This window comes from Amblyomma americanum, chromosome 10 (genome assembly GCF_052857255.1).
Source record: "Amblyomma americanum isolate KBUSLIRL-KWMA chromosome 10, ASM5285725v1, whole genome shotgun sequence".
In the NCBI taxonomy this organism is placed as follows: domain Eukaryota; kingdom Metazoa; phylum Arthropoda; class Arachnida; order Ixodida; family Ixodidae; genus Amblyomma; species Amblyomma americanum.
The window spans coordinates 58,866,329-58,882,130 of record NC_135506.1 but is presented as its reverse complement, the minus strand read 5'-3'; the positions used below and the strand labels follow the sequence as shown (position 1 = coordinate 58,882,130).

At 46.3% G+C, this 15,802-nt stretch overlaps 1 protein-coding gene across 1 annotated transcript; it reads left to right on the top strand.

Annotated features, from left to right (window-relative positions):
* Positions 1-3,220: 3,220 nt before the first annotated feature.
* LOC144106739 (uncharacterized) lies at positions 3,221-15,039 on the top strand. Its single transcript, XM_077639585.1, has 5 exons — positions 3,221-3,379; positions 3,993-4,186; positions 5,632-5,674; positions 7,133-7,220; positions 14,893-15,039. Exons 1-5 carry the CDS (start codon positions 3,267-3,269, stop codon positions 14,947-14,949), a joined length of 495 nt encoding a protein of 164 aa, XP_077495711.1. The 5' UTR covers positions 3,221-3,266; the 3' UTR covers positions 14,950-15,039.
* Positions 15,040-15,802: the final 763 nt, after the last annotated feature.

The window sequence follows — 15,802 nt, the reverse complement described above, 5'->3', positions numbered from 1 at the left end:
CAAGTATGTTTGTGCTATTGTCACCCCGTAAGTGTATTATCTAAAGAAAATGTGGTTCTGCTGCTGCAGGCTGTGAACAAGTGTATATGTGCTAAGGCCTCATCAGGCTTCCGAGCCTTTAGCCTTACGCCACCCGCAGGAATTAACGGTATTACTTCCTGCAAAATAAACTTCCTTACTTACTTACAACGAGGCATTCCTCCGAAGTAGAAGGCTATATATGTAATGGCTTACTCACACTTGTGCATTCGGCGACGAGACGGAGTGAAATCCGCCGCCGCGTCAAAGATTTCGCTTCAAAACCCAGCAGAAAGCTGGATCGGTAAAGGGGCCGTATTACGGAACTGTCATATAGCAAAGATGTCAAAAACTTGTCAAAAACGTGTCAATTAGCCTCGCTCCTATTGGTCGGTCGTGGCCGGCGGCCATTTTGCTTTTTTGCGTCATGGGTGGCTGCATAATACGTCACGGATGTGGCAGAAGTGGTGACGTTGCACACCTAATTATGCAGCCGGTAATTGACAGTTTTTTGTGACATCCTGGAGGTGGTCAATTTACCATTTCGTTTTTTTTTTTACTTGCCGGACGAGCTGTTTCAACGGCTTTTTCGACTGGAGAAGCAGACTGTGCAGTGGCTGTGCGACGAAGTCACCGATGAACTGGGAGGTGTGCGTGCTAGCGCGTTGTCTATGTGCACTCCGGTTATTTGCCACGGGCGGCTTTCAACCTGCCGTTGGTAACGAGGCGCACGTCGGCATCGCACAACCGATGGTAAGCAAATGCGTGGGGGGGGGGGGGGGGGGTGTTTGGTGGCAATCTGTTAACTTAGCGCGCAGAAGGGGTGGGTTCCCGCGGTCACCTTTGTGCCACAGCTATATATAAATGAAACACGCTTATGCTGGCAAAACACTTTATTTTTCCCAGCAAATCACACTTCGTGGTCATCTTCTGCTTCCCAAGGGAAAAGAAACAGACAACCACACATCACATACTGCAACACCTCAACTTTTGCCATTTTTGTCATCGCCTACGAAAGAATACCCTACGAAAGAGGCCATCGCTTCGTTGGAGTAATCCCTAATCGTAATGTAACATGGAGTCCACATGTCTCGTACATGAAAAGGCGGCCGACATCCATCGTTCACGTTCTCTCCTTTCTCGGAGGGAAGTCGTGGGGAGCATCAGTGCACTCGATGCTCCAGCTGTACACCGCATTATTAATGATATTCCTTCGGTACAGTATGCCTGCACTAGGAAACTCAAGGAAAATGAACATAGGGTGTCTGCAAAGTGTTCAGGCTCAAGCTCTGCGGACGTGCCCAGGACTGCCAAAATGCGCGTCTACAGCCGCAACAGTACTCATCGCTCAAGAGAATCCAGCGACTGCCTATGTCACAATCGAAGCGTTGAGAGCGCATATTCGTCACCTCTCTCGGATTCCCGCCCACTATCTTGTCAGTCTTCCTGCTAACCAGCCGAGTACATCGTTTGCGAAAATTATTGATGTCCATCGCGACTTTCTACCAACCCAGTTTACACCAGTCTCTAGACCGTCTTCTCCATTATGGAGTCTGCACCAACCTCGTGCGCTTCTTTTCATACCGGGCATCAAAAAGAAGGATGAAATATCGACGACAGCCCTAAAACAGACCACTCTAGAATATTTGCATGAGAAACACGGACGCCGATATCACGTATACACCGATGGCTCAGTTACCCCTTCTAGTTCCTCGGGCTCCATAGTCATCCCCGTAAGGACCATAGTTAAGAAAGTGAAAACATCACACCGTGCTTCATCGACTGGTGCAGAACTTACTGCTATTTTTGTCGCCATTGAGCATATCAGTGAAGAAACACCCCAGCAATGGTCTGTTTTCACTGATTCAAAGGCAGCCCACCAAGCGTTACTGTCTACTCTTCGTCATGGGTCCCATGAACAACTTGTCGCCGAAATCCGAGAGCTCCACCACACAGCCATCAACAAAGGGCACGATATTGTTTACCAATGGCTGCCAGGACACAGCGGCATCGCAGGCAACCACCACGCGGACGAGGCCGCGCGAGCTACTCACCATGAGGGTGATTGCGTGTCCATCCCCCTCTCTAGAGCCGACGCAGCGGGTAGGCTTAGACCACTGTCGCGGGACATCACGCTTGCCGCGTAGAATTCAGGACAATTCTCGCGTTCGCGTTTAAAATCCTCGAACCCAGCTCTGAAGCTTCGGCTTCTATCAGGCCTATCACGACGTGAAGCAACTTTATTGTGTCGCGTGTGGCTTGGTGTAGCTTTCGCCAAGCACTGCTCCTCCTTAATAGGTATGGCTGACAGCCCTGCAGCATGCATGTGCCATCTGCAGGTGTGATGAGACTATATCCCACATACTTTTGTGAATTCCCTGCATACAGCGCCGAAAGACGGTCTCTCTGCCGTGCACTGAAGCATCTAGACCTGCGCCCACTGATGGAAACAAAGATTCTCGGCCACTGGACGCGGCGGTCGTCGGCCGTGAAGGCCTCCAAGGCACTGCTCTGCATTTTGAGGACTTCTGACCTGCACTTTAGGCTGTGACTTTACTAAACGCTGTGACTTTGCATAGTGACTTTAATTTCCTGCAACTGTCTTTTCTCCTTCATCTTTTTCTCCCCTCAGCCCTTTCCCCCCGTGCAGTGTAGCAAACCGGTTAATCTTCCAGTTAACCTCCCTGCCTTTTCCCCTCCTCCTCCTTCTTGGTGGTGGTTGTGAGGCCTGCATTTCCATTTGTTGGCCTTTTATACCTTTTAGAGCCCAGTTTTTTGTGAGAGCAGTGTCTTTGTAATTAGATCGCTGCTATCTCTCGACACTAGCAAACGTTAGTCAGTTTTTAGTGGCACTTTAAGATAAGTTCTTTCTAGTTTTACGGCACAGCTGTAGTACTGCTCATGGTCGGCAGCATGACATATTTAAAGATCGTAAAATGTGCTGATTTGTTTACATAACGCCTTGTTATGACACGAATGAGTCAAATTGAGCGAATGTGCAAAAAAAAAAACAGCGATGAGACATAATGCCGACATGTAAGAACTCAACAAAAACAGCATAATCAGTCACCTGGAAGGACGACAAACTTCTCTCTTCAATCTTGGCGTATACTCCTGAAATAAGTCTGAAATATTTTCTGCCACTACATAATCATTATTGCCTAAAAGGGTTGAATACTGGTTGTTTTGTATTTCATCATCATAAGTTAATCCTTTGCTTGCTTCTGCGGGCTTCTGACATTATCCAGATGGCGAATAATTTTCTAACTCATTCCAACAGGACCCTGCTCCATGGGGCACAATATGAGAGTAAGAACGAGGCCACTCTGAACTTGGAAGACTGCGCAGATTTGCAAGAAAGGTGAGAAGAGCATGCCTTAGGATTGCGTACTTTACAAAAAAGAAATTTTCGCTGACCGCACGGCGAATAAATGTGCAAATGATTAAGACTTGGTATTGAAACGCAAACAACTACAAAAGTTGTAAGAATTATGGGGTATAATATGTATGGCAGAGCCTCATGCTGGTGTCGCTTCGCCAACACCCCAGTGAAATGATGGTGAAGTTCCCAAAAAACAAGCGTACACATTTTGACGCTTTGCAAGAACGCTGTCTTTGCGCCACCATTTTTTTCCCGGGTCTGGTTAGAGTACATGCGCCAGCCAGAGAGGAAGAATTAGTGTGACCGTTCAGCATTTGTTCGCAAAAGCTCAAACAGAAACTATATTACCTTTTGTACGTAAGCAATCCAAAAATATGTGCAAAAACAAGTGTCTAATGACACCTGTGGGCCTGTGGGTGTGACAAGGGGTTATGAACCCCTGTAGAATGACTAAATTCGAGTACAGCTGTTAAACCACGCCATCGAAAAGTAATTACTTGAACAATGATTACGGCAGTGGTTATGAAACATTTAGAGAAAATCATCAAGGTGTTGTGCTGGCCGGTCCTTTCAATGTTCATTCTGTGGGCAGGAAACTGAGACAAGCAATAAAAGAAGCCCTGAGAGAGAATGACATCTGCAGCAACGACGAACTCAGCGACGTCGTAGCAGCGCTTAAGAGGCTGGGTGTGAAAACCACGAAGCACTTTCGCCTCCTCAAGACTGAAGACCTTCGTTCAGAGGGCATACCGATTGTGACAGCACGGATACTAATGGTACAATTCGGTAAGCTGACCAAAATTCTTCGGCCTATGGAAAGACTTTTGGCAGTTGTTGCTACATCACAGTAAGGCCGTGGTTCAAGCTTAGTCAGACACGAATGGCATCGGGGTGCAGTAGGCCTTACTGTATAACGGAAAAGGAAAATAGAGGTTTAAGCCTTTAGTGGCCTGTCATTGAAAACATCAGACAAAAGGTATGAACTTCAAAGATTTCATCGCTTATGGTCACTTCACTGTATAAATGTAAAAATCTGGAAGCTTGCTTGATGAAAAGATGCTTACAGCATAAATAACTAATACCGCGCGGGATGTGTCGCTTGACGCACTGCCTTATCAAAACCATCCCGGCAGGCGGCGTCTGCGCCAGCGCAAACCTTTTAAAACGACGCGCCATTGGTACCTAAAGCGCTCTGGGGCTAGCATAATAAGCACCAATGCGTGTTTAAGAACGTAAAAACCGTAGTCAGGCATGATATATATGTCAAGAGCGGAACTATAGTCATTTCATGTGCATGAAACTTCACACCTGGCGTCACACCAACTAGTTTCTTCCTCATTCGCCAGTGTCCAGAACTTGCCTTTGCGGTAAATACTTTTCGTTGTCCCATTGGCGGCCTTGATTAGAAATTAGGACGACATAATGGAAACCTATCATAACCGAGTGTATTTTGCTTTCGAGTACCAAAACCGAAACTATGTCTGCCACCTTTTGCGCCAGCAAGAGCCAGATTGCTTTCTTTTATTTGAAACATTTAGTTTTCGGCAATTTCCTTTCCTTCTGAGTTATAAGCGCCCTTACGGTTGCATATGAAACATAATGCAATGGCAACTATTGTAATTTTGTTACCTGCCTAAGCCGATGTACTCAAGAATCGGTTCAAACATACCATCACTTTAGTTGTTGAAATGGCCAGTTCTACAATTCCTGTATCTTCCGCACTTTATCTAGAATATAAGAGCCTTGCTTTTACTGACAGTAGTTCCTAGAGATTCGCATTCAGTAATCAGATCGTGTAAGACACTTAGAATTTGTTCTTGGCTTCTGCTTAAGATCGCCTTACGTGCGTATACGCCTCAATGAATTGAAACCTGCAATGAATGCTCCGATTTTGGAATTCTTAGCCACTGATGCCGAGTCGCACACGCCTAGAACCTCGTAACTTGTCTCTTGTTCATTATTTACTGCAGCCGGAGGCAGGCATGGGTATGCGGGCCCCACCCTTGACTAGCGGATTAGGCCAGAAACTAGTACCTATGAGGCCCCTGCTGGACTGTCAAGAAAATGCCTTTGACCACGTGTGCCCACAAACGGTTTAGATCTATGAATGTTCCCTACCATGCCCAGATGTCATGGCTTATTATCGTGCACACAGATCACGGCCGTTTTATGCCCGTAACTTGTTTCAAATGGCGAAGAGCTGTCTTCTTGACATTCCTTCTTTCTTACAGGCCCAGCTTCTGAGGCATTTCCGAACGTGAATAAGGCAGACGGGTAAGGCAGTCTAGCAATTTTTTGTAAAAAAAAAAAGTGCTCTCCCTCTCTCGACCGAAATATACACTATAGTTTAAGCCGTCGTTTCTGTACCCTGTGAATGAAATGAGCTTCACCTAATTCAGAATTTCTCCCAGCGTTCCACCAAAGATGCCTGCTGACAAAACTATCCCAGATTAAGGCTGACGGCCCATTTAATAGCTCAGCTCAGTTGGTCTGCCTCATCTTTTGCACTCTTCGTCCAGCGGGAATATTTTAAAAAGAAACAGTGTTTCATCCAAAAAACAAGAAAGTTTATGGCTTATGTTTATAATTCACAGTTTTCTGCGCAAGTCAGCAATTTACACCCTTTATTGAAAGTTTAGAGTTCAAAGGTATTACATCTAGGCCACGCTGTGTAGTTCGTTATATAGCGCCAGTGCTCCATACTTCTTGATGGTGAGCGTCACCTCTGCGAAAGCTGGGTCTTCCACGGATGCTGCACAGGCTCCGCTTCATGTCTTAGAAGCAGAACCCCTTGTGCTCGTCACTTTTGACAAAGGGTGCTCATCCGCCTGAAAAAATTATCACCCGTGCGTTAACATCGCTTGAAATTGACAGAGGGCACGGAGGGGCTTAGTTGCAGTGCTCTTTGAGAGATGTGTGAGTGGTAACAAGAAAGATTGCGCATTGGGGGTGTTTGAGAAGGTTAAGGGGACAGGGCTATAAACCTCGGGGAGAGAAAGGATAGCTAAAGACATGGGCCTTGTGCGCCTTTATTAAATCTATCGATATAGGGTTGGTGTAAGCCTGTTTAGGAGAAATGTTGGCGTTGGCACAAGAGCACCTTCAACATTTAGCATGCACACTGCTGAGCGATTATTCGTTACAGCCGTTCAATATTAAGTGGCATCTTACTTGATTTAAAGAGGTAGGATATAAGCAAGAAGTAGTACGTCTTAACAGATCGTAGGCTCTCTTTGTGCTAAAACGAAAGCTGTCAGGAGAAAAAGTTCACTTTTGACTATGTACAAAACCACGCATTGAAAGAAGGAGCCTGAGTGGAGACTGCTAAAAACAACGAGATATAGAACGGAAATAATAGCCTTAACCCAAGTATAGAGAAAAGATAGCAGAAATTATAGCATAAAATATGGCAGAAAGATAGCAGAAAATAACAACTTACTCCCCAGAAATCTGCGACGGAATGAAATTTGGTAAATGTGTATGGGGACAACAGAGATTCGCAGATTTTTTGGAGCGGCTGAGCGCGAACTTTGAGAATGGCAATGCCTCCTGAAAGAGCAGAGATGTACGCCGAAGGAAGATGTAGGGACATTTGCAGACCCAGCGTGACAGCGCTTGGCGTAGGCCATGGCTAGCTCTGTCTCTGAAAAGCCCCACCTCTGCAGTTACCGCGGATAATGGTGATGACGCTAATCAAGACCACAATAATGATCGAATTTTCTTTCTTCGTAGGTTCTGGAAAACGGTGTCCAAATTCGTGGAAAGCCAAAATTTTCCAGTACTTCTTTCGTTCCTCAACAATATAATTAGGACGTTTTGTGTAAGTAGAACAGTCCCCTTCCCCCTTGTGTAGAGCGCTCGAGGAGTGCACACCTGGTAACAAAAAATTAAATTACATAGCGGCCCCTGATTTGTGGGAAACATACTTATATCTGCTATGTTTGCGGGTCTATCTGGCTCTACTTCCGTGCAAGTGCTGTGCCTGGAACCTAGCAGCTGCGACAATATCCTGATTTGTTTGCAGGGAAGTGCACCGCCCGAGCGCTCTACATAAACGGGGACGCAGTCTGTACATCGCCGACTGTTGTCACTTTATTGCTTCATAAAGATTTCTGCTTTCACAGATGGATGCAGTCATCTTGAGCAATTGAGGCGCAAACATGTTTTTTTTTTTCATTGGGGCCACCGGGTGCCCAAGGCCAATATGAAAAGACCAATAGAATATCGCAGGCTTCCGTAACTGTCACAAATATGTTTATTTCCGTGTGCCCCAATTAGGACACGTTTGTGTTAATCGCCCGGAGCTTTCACGCACCGTGCAGCTGTAAAACGGTCTAAAATCTCGCATGAAAGATGGACACATTTTCTGAATTATTTTATGTAAAAATCGAACGACATTGGCCTTATAGACCTGTTCACAGGTACAGGTCATAATATTTGCCTGCTTATTTTAACTCAACCCTTACGCGAGTCCTGTCATACTATGCTTCTCACGAGGGCACAGCTTTATACAGCGCGAAGATTGCACAAAATGGAGTCGCTTACTCCAAAGAGCATGGAAAGTATGCCATATATGCTTATAAAGTACTTGTATGCATCTGAATATGCTTGCACCTGAACTAATTATAGGTGGGTTCAAATCACCTGAAAATGAAGAAAGAGAGAATGCGTGGGAGTGATCACATTTCCTAAAGCCGTAAAGGGTGGAAAGTTAGGGCTTATGAGATTGTTCATTGAGACCGTGTGAGTGAATGAGGACGACGAAAGCGTTGTAGACAAAGATCTGAGGTTGAGCGGGGGTGTTCACCGGCATCGAAATGAATATAGCATTTCATCGAGTGTGCAATCCTTCCCCAGTAAAAACGTCTTTGTCGGCATTGAAGCACCATAGGGCTGAACGCCGTACTCAGTCGTACATTGCTATTTTAAGATGGAGAACTGTTGCCGTCAGTTTACCCTCGAGGACTGTGATGAAGTATAACTAAACCTAACAAGTTTACACTTGTACTGCTACGCTATAGACTATGATGAGACGAGAAACTATTAGAGCAAATTTACTCCTCTGGTATTTGTGGAAGACCAATAATTCACGGGCGGGGCTTGAGAATGCTTAAAGTCCAGCGATCGAGAAAAAGGTAATGATCATGGTATTGCTAGACACGAGGAAATCAAGCATGGAGCTAAACAACCGCTAAATAATGAATCCTAGAATAAAACATAAGTGCAGATATGACGTGTGAGGGAAATGAAATGCAACGGTGATATTCACTGCGAGGCGGTAAACACACGAGGACAAGATACATACACTTCGAGGTCTGTAGGGTCTAACGTTCTAAACCAACTCAGGGACGCTTTTAGTGGAGGGCTACGGGTAATTTAGACCACCTGCGGTTCTTTAACATGTCCTCACGACCGACAGTACACAGGCCTCTAGCATTTCGCATCCATCGAAATTTGACTGCAGCGGCCGGGATCGAACCTGCGTCTTTCGGGTCAACAGCCGAGCGTCATAACCACTGAACCACTGCGGCGGCAAGGACAAAAGTTGTACATAGCACGACAAGGATTGGCACATGCTCCAAACTAACTTTATTTGCAGAGCATGCCGACTTTATTTTATATAGGTAGGTATATTCACGTGACAACCGAGAAATTTGATATGAAAAGAGGGAATCGTCTTTTTTTTTTCTCTATCTGCGCAATGGAATTATGACAAGCGAGCCTAGACAGGATTAAAACCACAGTACAAAAGAGCGACCCGGCAACCATAACTAGAAAAGTCGTACACGCTAAGCCGAAAAGATATCGACATGGGCATAAAACCACTTGTCCTGTAGCGCATTCGGTAATGGGAATTGACATTATTTCGTCCAGTGGAACAAATAATTTATTATCGCACAGAAATAATTTTTGGAGAACAATGGAAATATTTTCTATTGGTTCAAAGAGTTGATACCGGGGGTTGATGAAATTATTTTAAAACGACTGTATTACTAGCCCTATTGCGAGAAAAACTGGCGACGTGTGTTTGTGTGTGTACTCACAGATGATGCAGAAGATCCCCGCGATGGCAACAACAATAGAGTGACGTCACCAAGCGGCCGTAGGACGCACAGAGCAAGCCAAACACCGCCATTTCAGACAATTGTGTACATGTCGTTAGTCTGTTATTCCCTCCACCGGCCGACCTTATTGTTGCGCCAGTTTTCCCGACTACATTCGTACTAAAACTCTTACGCAGCCGTTTGTAGCACAGCGTTCCGGTCGGTGTCATTCTCGTTGCATATAGTTTACACGTGGTAGTAAAGTTGGAGGCTAGCTTGAGGGATTCGAACAGATGACATATGCAACTTCAATTCTATGCCTTCCCAGACTATTTACCTCTTCCCTTAAGGGCGGTTGAGATGCCTGCCGAGATGCGAGACAGTTACTGTGCTATTTGCTTGAAATTGAAAATTGATTTTGGGGAAAGGAAATGACGCAGTATCTGTCTCACATATCGGCGGACACCTGAACCGCGCCGTAAGAAGAGGGATAAAGGAGGGACTGAGAGAAGAAAGGAAGAAAGAGGTGCCGTAGTGGGGGGCTCCGGAATTATTTCGACCACCAGGGGAACTTTGACGTGCACTCAGATCGTACAGCACACGGGCGCCTTTGCGTTTCGCCTCCATCGAAACGCTGCCGCCGTGGTCGGGTCCGAACCCGGGAACCATTTGCTTTCCTCAAAGACCAATTTTTGCATCAAAATTGCGATACAATCGTTCGTGGTACAGCTTTCCGGGTGGTGTAGTATGCGCATAAGCGTGTGTTGGCGGTCTCGTGCAGCGTGGCTGGGTTTCATTGCGGCAAGTTGTGCGCGTGCTCGTGCAATTAACAGCGAACCATCAACGTCTACAGCTTCAACATTGGTGCCACCCGAAGTGAAACGTGATCGTCGACGCAAAACAACGCCGGAGAAGCATGACCTTGCTCGAGACGTCCATCCCCAATATCGTTCCGGAGCCCTCCACTTCGGCACCTCTTTCTTCTTTTCTTCTTTCACTCCCTCCTTTATCCCTTCCTTTACGGCGCGGTTCAGGTGTCCGCCGATATGTGAGACAGATACTGCGCCATTTTCTTTCCCCCAAAACCAATTTAACAATTACCGGAGAAGCGCGACAGCGTTCGTAATGCTTTCGGATTCCCACACGCCAGCAGTCTTGTGTGTCTGCTGAATTTTTTTTTGTTTCCCGGCAAGAAGTTTTAAATGTGGCGTCTGGCAGTTAATTTTACAAACATTTAATCGCTTAATCATGAATCCACGGAAGTTTATTTTACTTTTCAATTCCTCTGCTCTCGTAGGAGCGTACCTCTAAACCCGCTGCTATTGTGAGCCTTTGAAGAAGACCAGAAGGGGTTCTATGCAAAAATGCTATTACACTGCACTGTGGTGTTGCTACCCTACACGATGGCACTAGGCTGCATCTGAGGGTAAATTTGTGAGGAGGGATGGAAAACAAAAGAAACACTGATTAGGAAAAAGTATCGAAGTCGTACTAAAGTAAACAAAAACTTGCACAGGCCATCCTCGTATTAAGACCTTATGCACCAAGCGAAGAAAAACGATGTGCACACGAACACTCTGCACCACACGCTTAGCTGTTTCGAATTGTAGCGCTGCTAATTTCCTCAGATGGTCATAAGAGGTTATAAAACTGAAAAGGGTATCACAGTATTTTACGAAATGAGAAGAGCTCAAAAAGCATAATGATGTTGTTGTAAGTTCGTCAATGCAATAAACACCGATCCGACGCACACTGAAAACTCTGGGCGAGGAAAAAATGACAGAGAATGTTTACAAGATTCGATTCAGCGCGAAAGCAGGCGTTTTTTTTTATTTTTTGCAAAGACCGTTTTTACCGAGTATGCATGCATGAATGACTGAACTGAGGCGCACGCCTCACGAATGATTCAATTTTCTGTGTGTGTGTGTGTGTGTGTGTGTGTGTGTGTGTGTGTGTGTGTGTGTGTGTGTGTGTGTGTGTGTGTGTGTGTGTGTGTGTGTGTGTGTGTGTGTGTGTGTGTGTGTGTGTGTGTGTGTGTGTGTGTGTGTGTGTGTGTGTGTGTGTGTGTGTGTGTGTGTGTGTGTGTGTGTGTGTGTGTGTGTGTGTGTGTGTGTGTGTGTGTGTGTGTGTGTGTGTGTGTGTGTGTGTGTGTGTGTGTGTGTGTGTGTGTGTGTGTGTGTGTGTGTGTGTGTGTGTGTGTGTGTGTGTGTGTGTGTGTGTGTGTGTGTGTGTGTGTGTGTGTGTGTGTGTGTGTGTGTGTGTGTGTGTGTGTGTGTGTGTGTGTGTGTGTGTGTGTGTGTGTGTGTGTGTGTGTGTGTGTGTGTGTGTGTGTGTGTGTGTGTGTGTGTGTGTGTGTGTGTGTGTGTGTGTGTGTGTGTGTGTGTGTGTGTGTGTGTGTGTGTGTGTGTGTGTGTGTGTGTGTGTGTGTGTGTGTGTGTGTGTGTGTGTGTGTGTGTGTGTGTGTGTGTGTGTGTGTGTGTGTGTGTGTGTGTGTGTGTGTGTGTGTGTGTGTGTGTGTGTGTGTGTGTGTGTGTGTGTGTGTGTGTGTGTGTGTGTGTGTGTGTGTGTGTGTGTGTGTGTGTGTGTGTGTGTGTGTGTGTGTGTGTGTGTGTGTGTGTGTGTGTGTGTGTGTGTGTGTGTGTGTGTGTGTGTGTGTGTGTGTGTGTGTGTGTGTGTGTGTGTGTGTGTGTGTGTGTGTGTGTGTGTGTGTGTGTGTGTGTGTGTGTGTGTGTGTGTGTGTGTGTGTGTGTGTGTGTGTGTGTGTGTGTGTGTGTGTGTGTGTGTGTGTGTGTGTGTGTGTGTGTGTGTGTGTGTGTGTGTGTGTGTGTGTGTGTGTGTGTGTGTGTGTGTGTGTGTGTGTGTGTGTGTGTGTGTGTGTGTGTGTGTGTGTGTGTGTGTGTGTGTGTGTGTGTGTGTGTGTGTGTGTGTGTGTGTGTGTGTGTGTGTGTGTGTGTGTGTGTGTGTGTGTGTGTGTGTGTGTGTGTGTGTGTGTGTGTGTGTGTGTGTGTGTGTGTGTGTGTGTGTGTGTGTGTGTGTGTGTGTGTGTGTGTGTGTGTGTGTGTGTGTGTGTGTGTGTGTGTGTGTGTGTGTGTGTGTGTGTGTGTGTGTGTGTGTGTGTGTGTGTGTGTGTGTGTGTGTGTGTGTGTGTGTGTGTGTGTGTGTGTGTGTGTGTGTGTGTGTGTGTGTGTGTGTGTGTGTGTGTGTGTGTGTGTGTGTGTGTGTGTGTGTGTGTGTGTGTGTGTGTGTGTGTGTGTGTGTGTGTGTGTGTGTGTGTGTGTGTGTGTGTGTGTGTGTGTGTGTGTGTGTTTGCGGAAACGGAAAAGAGGATTTTGCTCTGGTCACAATCTCGTAATTAGTGCTGCGCAGAAGACAACGATAAGCGGGCAGTGCCACGGGACGGAGCGCTCGCACTAGGCACATGATCGGCGTATACACGCAGAGACGATTTTGCTACGCTCTGAACGTCCGCTTTAGCGCTTCAGCACTGAAAGGGACGCTTGAAAATTATTCGCCTGCACATTCCTCTCTTGCATAGAATATTTCCTAAAATTATATGCAACTCTTTTCTGTGAAAGGACGCTTACACAAGACGGAGCAGAAATAGGAACGCGGCTGCTGGCCCGAAAGGCGCGGGTTCGATCCCGGCCGCTGCGGTCGAATTTCGATGGAGGCGAAATTCTAGAGGCTCGTGTGCTGATACTGAGAATGAAGCATCTCGGAGAATTTTTGCTTATGACTGGTTTAAACATGGTATTATCTACAGCACACGTTTAGTTGGCTTATGGGGTGTAACATCCCAAAGCTGCTCAGACTCTGAGGGACTCCGCAGTGGAGGACTCCGGATAGTTCCAATGACCTGGGGTTCTTTAACGTGCATTGAAAAAAAAAATAGTACACGAGACTCTAGCATTTCGCCTCCATCGAAATTTGGCCGCCGTGGCCGCGATCGCACCATCCTCTTTCGGGTCAGCAGCCGAGCCCATAAGCACTCAGGCACCAAGGCGCCTTGTTTATAGTATATGTCTGAATACAACTGCTACTAACAGTCAGATCTTGCCGAACAAACCGGAAAGATTTGACCACACGAGCCATAATACACTAAGACCTCCACACTGATAGCAGCTGCAGTGGGAGAAGAGTTGAAAATGACAGAAATGGGAATTATTTCTTTCGAGGACTTCAAATATTTTCCGCCCCATTTTTGTTCGGGTGCTAATCGTGACATAATGAATTCTATACTTATTTCTTAACTTCAGGGCATTTGAGAGAGCCGAATCAAAGGTGTAATAAAACTTGCCCCTGTTTGGCCGGTGCTCCAAATCCGGTTCACAGTTTCGGTCCCATGATTTCTCTAAACTCGAGCACAGAATCAAAGCACAACCTATCTTTTACATTTCACGCCGTCGGGATACTGATGGGAGCACTTTCGCTAATAAGTAAAGCGATCTGATTAGCAGCACTGAGAGAACTGCGCTGAAATGTCATCTACAGATTACCTTTTGTCTGCCCTCGAACACGCGTTGAACATGTATTCTGACACTCCGTAATGCAATTTCATTGTTTGCTGACAGCTGCCGACTGCGCGTGCACTACACACGTATCGCGCTGTGTATTTGCGAAGCCCAAATGTGGCATTTCAACAAAAAGCGCTCAGAAATCGTCGCTGCTTTCCTTGCTGAATTCAACACCAATTTTTCGGTATACTTTGCGGAGGTAGCGATTAGACACATTTCCGTTGGTAACAGGGCGCCGATGAATTAAGAGCGAGGGTTTTGTGAAGGTTGCTCCACCAGTGCTTTATGCACCTTTCTAAGCACAGTTCCGCTCTTTTAGACCTCCTTAGCGTGTGTATCGCTCTTCTAATAGGCGCTCATTCATGTTCATTCAAGCTTAATACGACTCGGTTTTCTTCGCCGTAATTTTCTTAGTTCATGCCATGGTTGCCTTCTTGGTTGCTTTTTGTGTTCTGGCTTCTAGCTTTTGTTCGGTTGTCAACATGCCGATCGTTCAGTAAAGCGCAAAATGTCACCTTAAGCCTGTATGTTACATTATGTTTCTCGACTGTCATGTGAAGACGGCCGCCTATATGAATTACCTTCTGTATTTTCCAATAGTTTAGTCGGCAGTGCCACGCGGTCACTACGACGATTCGCCAACTAACCCACACCAGACATCTGATCTAAATGTAAGATATCTACCGTACTATTACAGCAAATGTGTTCACATCGACGGGTAGGTGTACGAAGCATGCAGCTTGGAATAGCAGAGAATAGGGTGGTGTGAAGATTCAAAGACATTAGTTGCACAGACCTACAGCAAAAATGCGGTTGGCTCTATATAAGGTAAACTGCAATTCATAGATGCTTTTTTGTGCCGTGTAGTTCCATGCTATTATTGAAGTTAATGACGCAATTTCTAACCATGATGACGTTATTTTTTTCATTGCAGGAGGCGGCGAAACGCAATAAGGACGATAAAGATGCCGTTAACAGTTGCAGCTGTTAGGCGCTCAGATTTTTCGTGATATTCAAAGTATGTTATACGACGGCATTGGACGACACTACATGATCAGTCCAAATAAAAAAAATGATATCTTCAAAACTCGTTCAAAATCTTTGATGCTCGTTTTTTACAACGTGCCCTTACATTTAATGTACTCATGTTAGGAGCTGGAAAAGGAAAATTATGTTACAGAAATCTGTGAAAATCCCTGCAGTCTTCCCCAATACAAAAATGCATGCTTGTGGACTCGTGTTCTGAGGTCATAACTGCAAGGCTTGAGCATGAAATTTACTGAGATGAGTCAAAATGGTCACCCAATCTTCAGCGTCTTGTGATATCGGGCATTTGCGACTGGTGGGAGTGTAGACAATGAGCGCATGTTTGCAGAAGAGTATATCCCAGGCAGACAGCCTGCTGGAGGTGCAGAGCTCGTGCTGAGAGAGAGTCACACACTGCGCGCAAGCCGGTAAGGGGGTAACTCGTCATGGAACCGCGCCGTGAGGCAAGCGATTAAAGTAGGCAGCGAACGAAATGAGACGCTAGCTGTGGCACAACCATAATGGAGACTCTTAGCATAGCGCGCACCGCTACCGCATCGGCTGCGCAGTGCTCACGCGCTGGTTTGTCAAGGTGTGTCAGGCGTGCTGCACCCAACTCACTAGAGCTCCCCGAAGGCGCGCACATCGAGGTACCCTTGTAAGGAACTAGCGACACAATGCGTCGGCCAGCGTTGTCAGCGACGAAGGTGAAGACGTCCGCATAGGGCGTGGGCCGAAGAAGGGCGCGCGGCGCGTTAAGGGAACAGCGGAGCAGGTTCGCGTAAGACGGACGGCGTTTTCCGTGCTCTGGTTGGCCC

What these genes read in the sequence shown, in the direction of transcription:
- LOC144106739 (XM_077639585.1), top strand. Translation starts at nt 3,267, where the DNA reads ATGGCGAATAATTTTCTAACTCATTCCAACAGGACCCTGCTCCATGGG. An exon ending in GATACTAATGGTACAATTCG is followed by an intron (nt 4,187 to 5,631) that starts GTAAGCTGACCA and finishes TCTTTCTTACAG; the next exon opens with GCCCAGCTTCTGAGGCATTT. An exon ending in AACGTGAATAAGGCAGACGG is followed by an intron (nt 5,675 to 7,132) that starts GTAAGGCAGTCT and finishes CTTTCTTCGTAG; the next exon opens with GTTCTGGAAAACGGTGTCCA.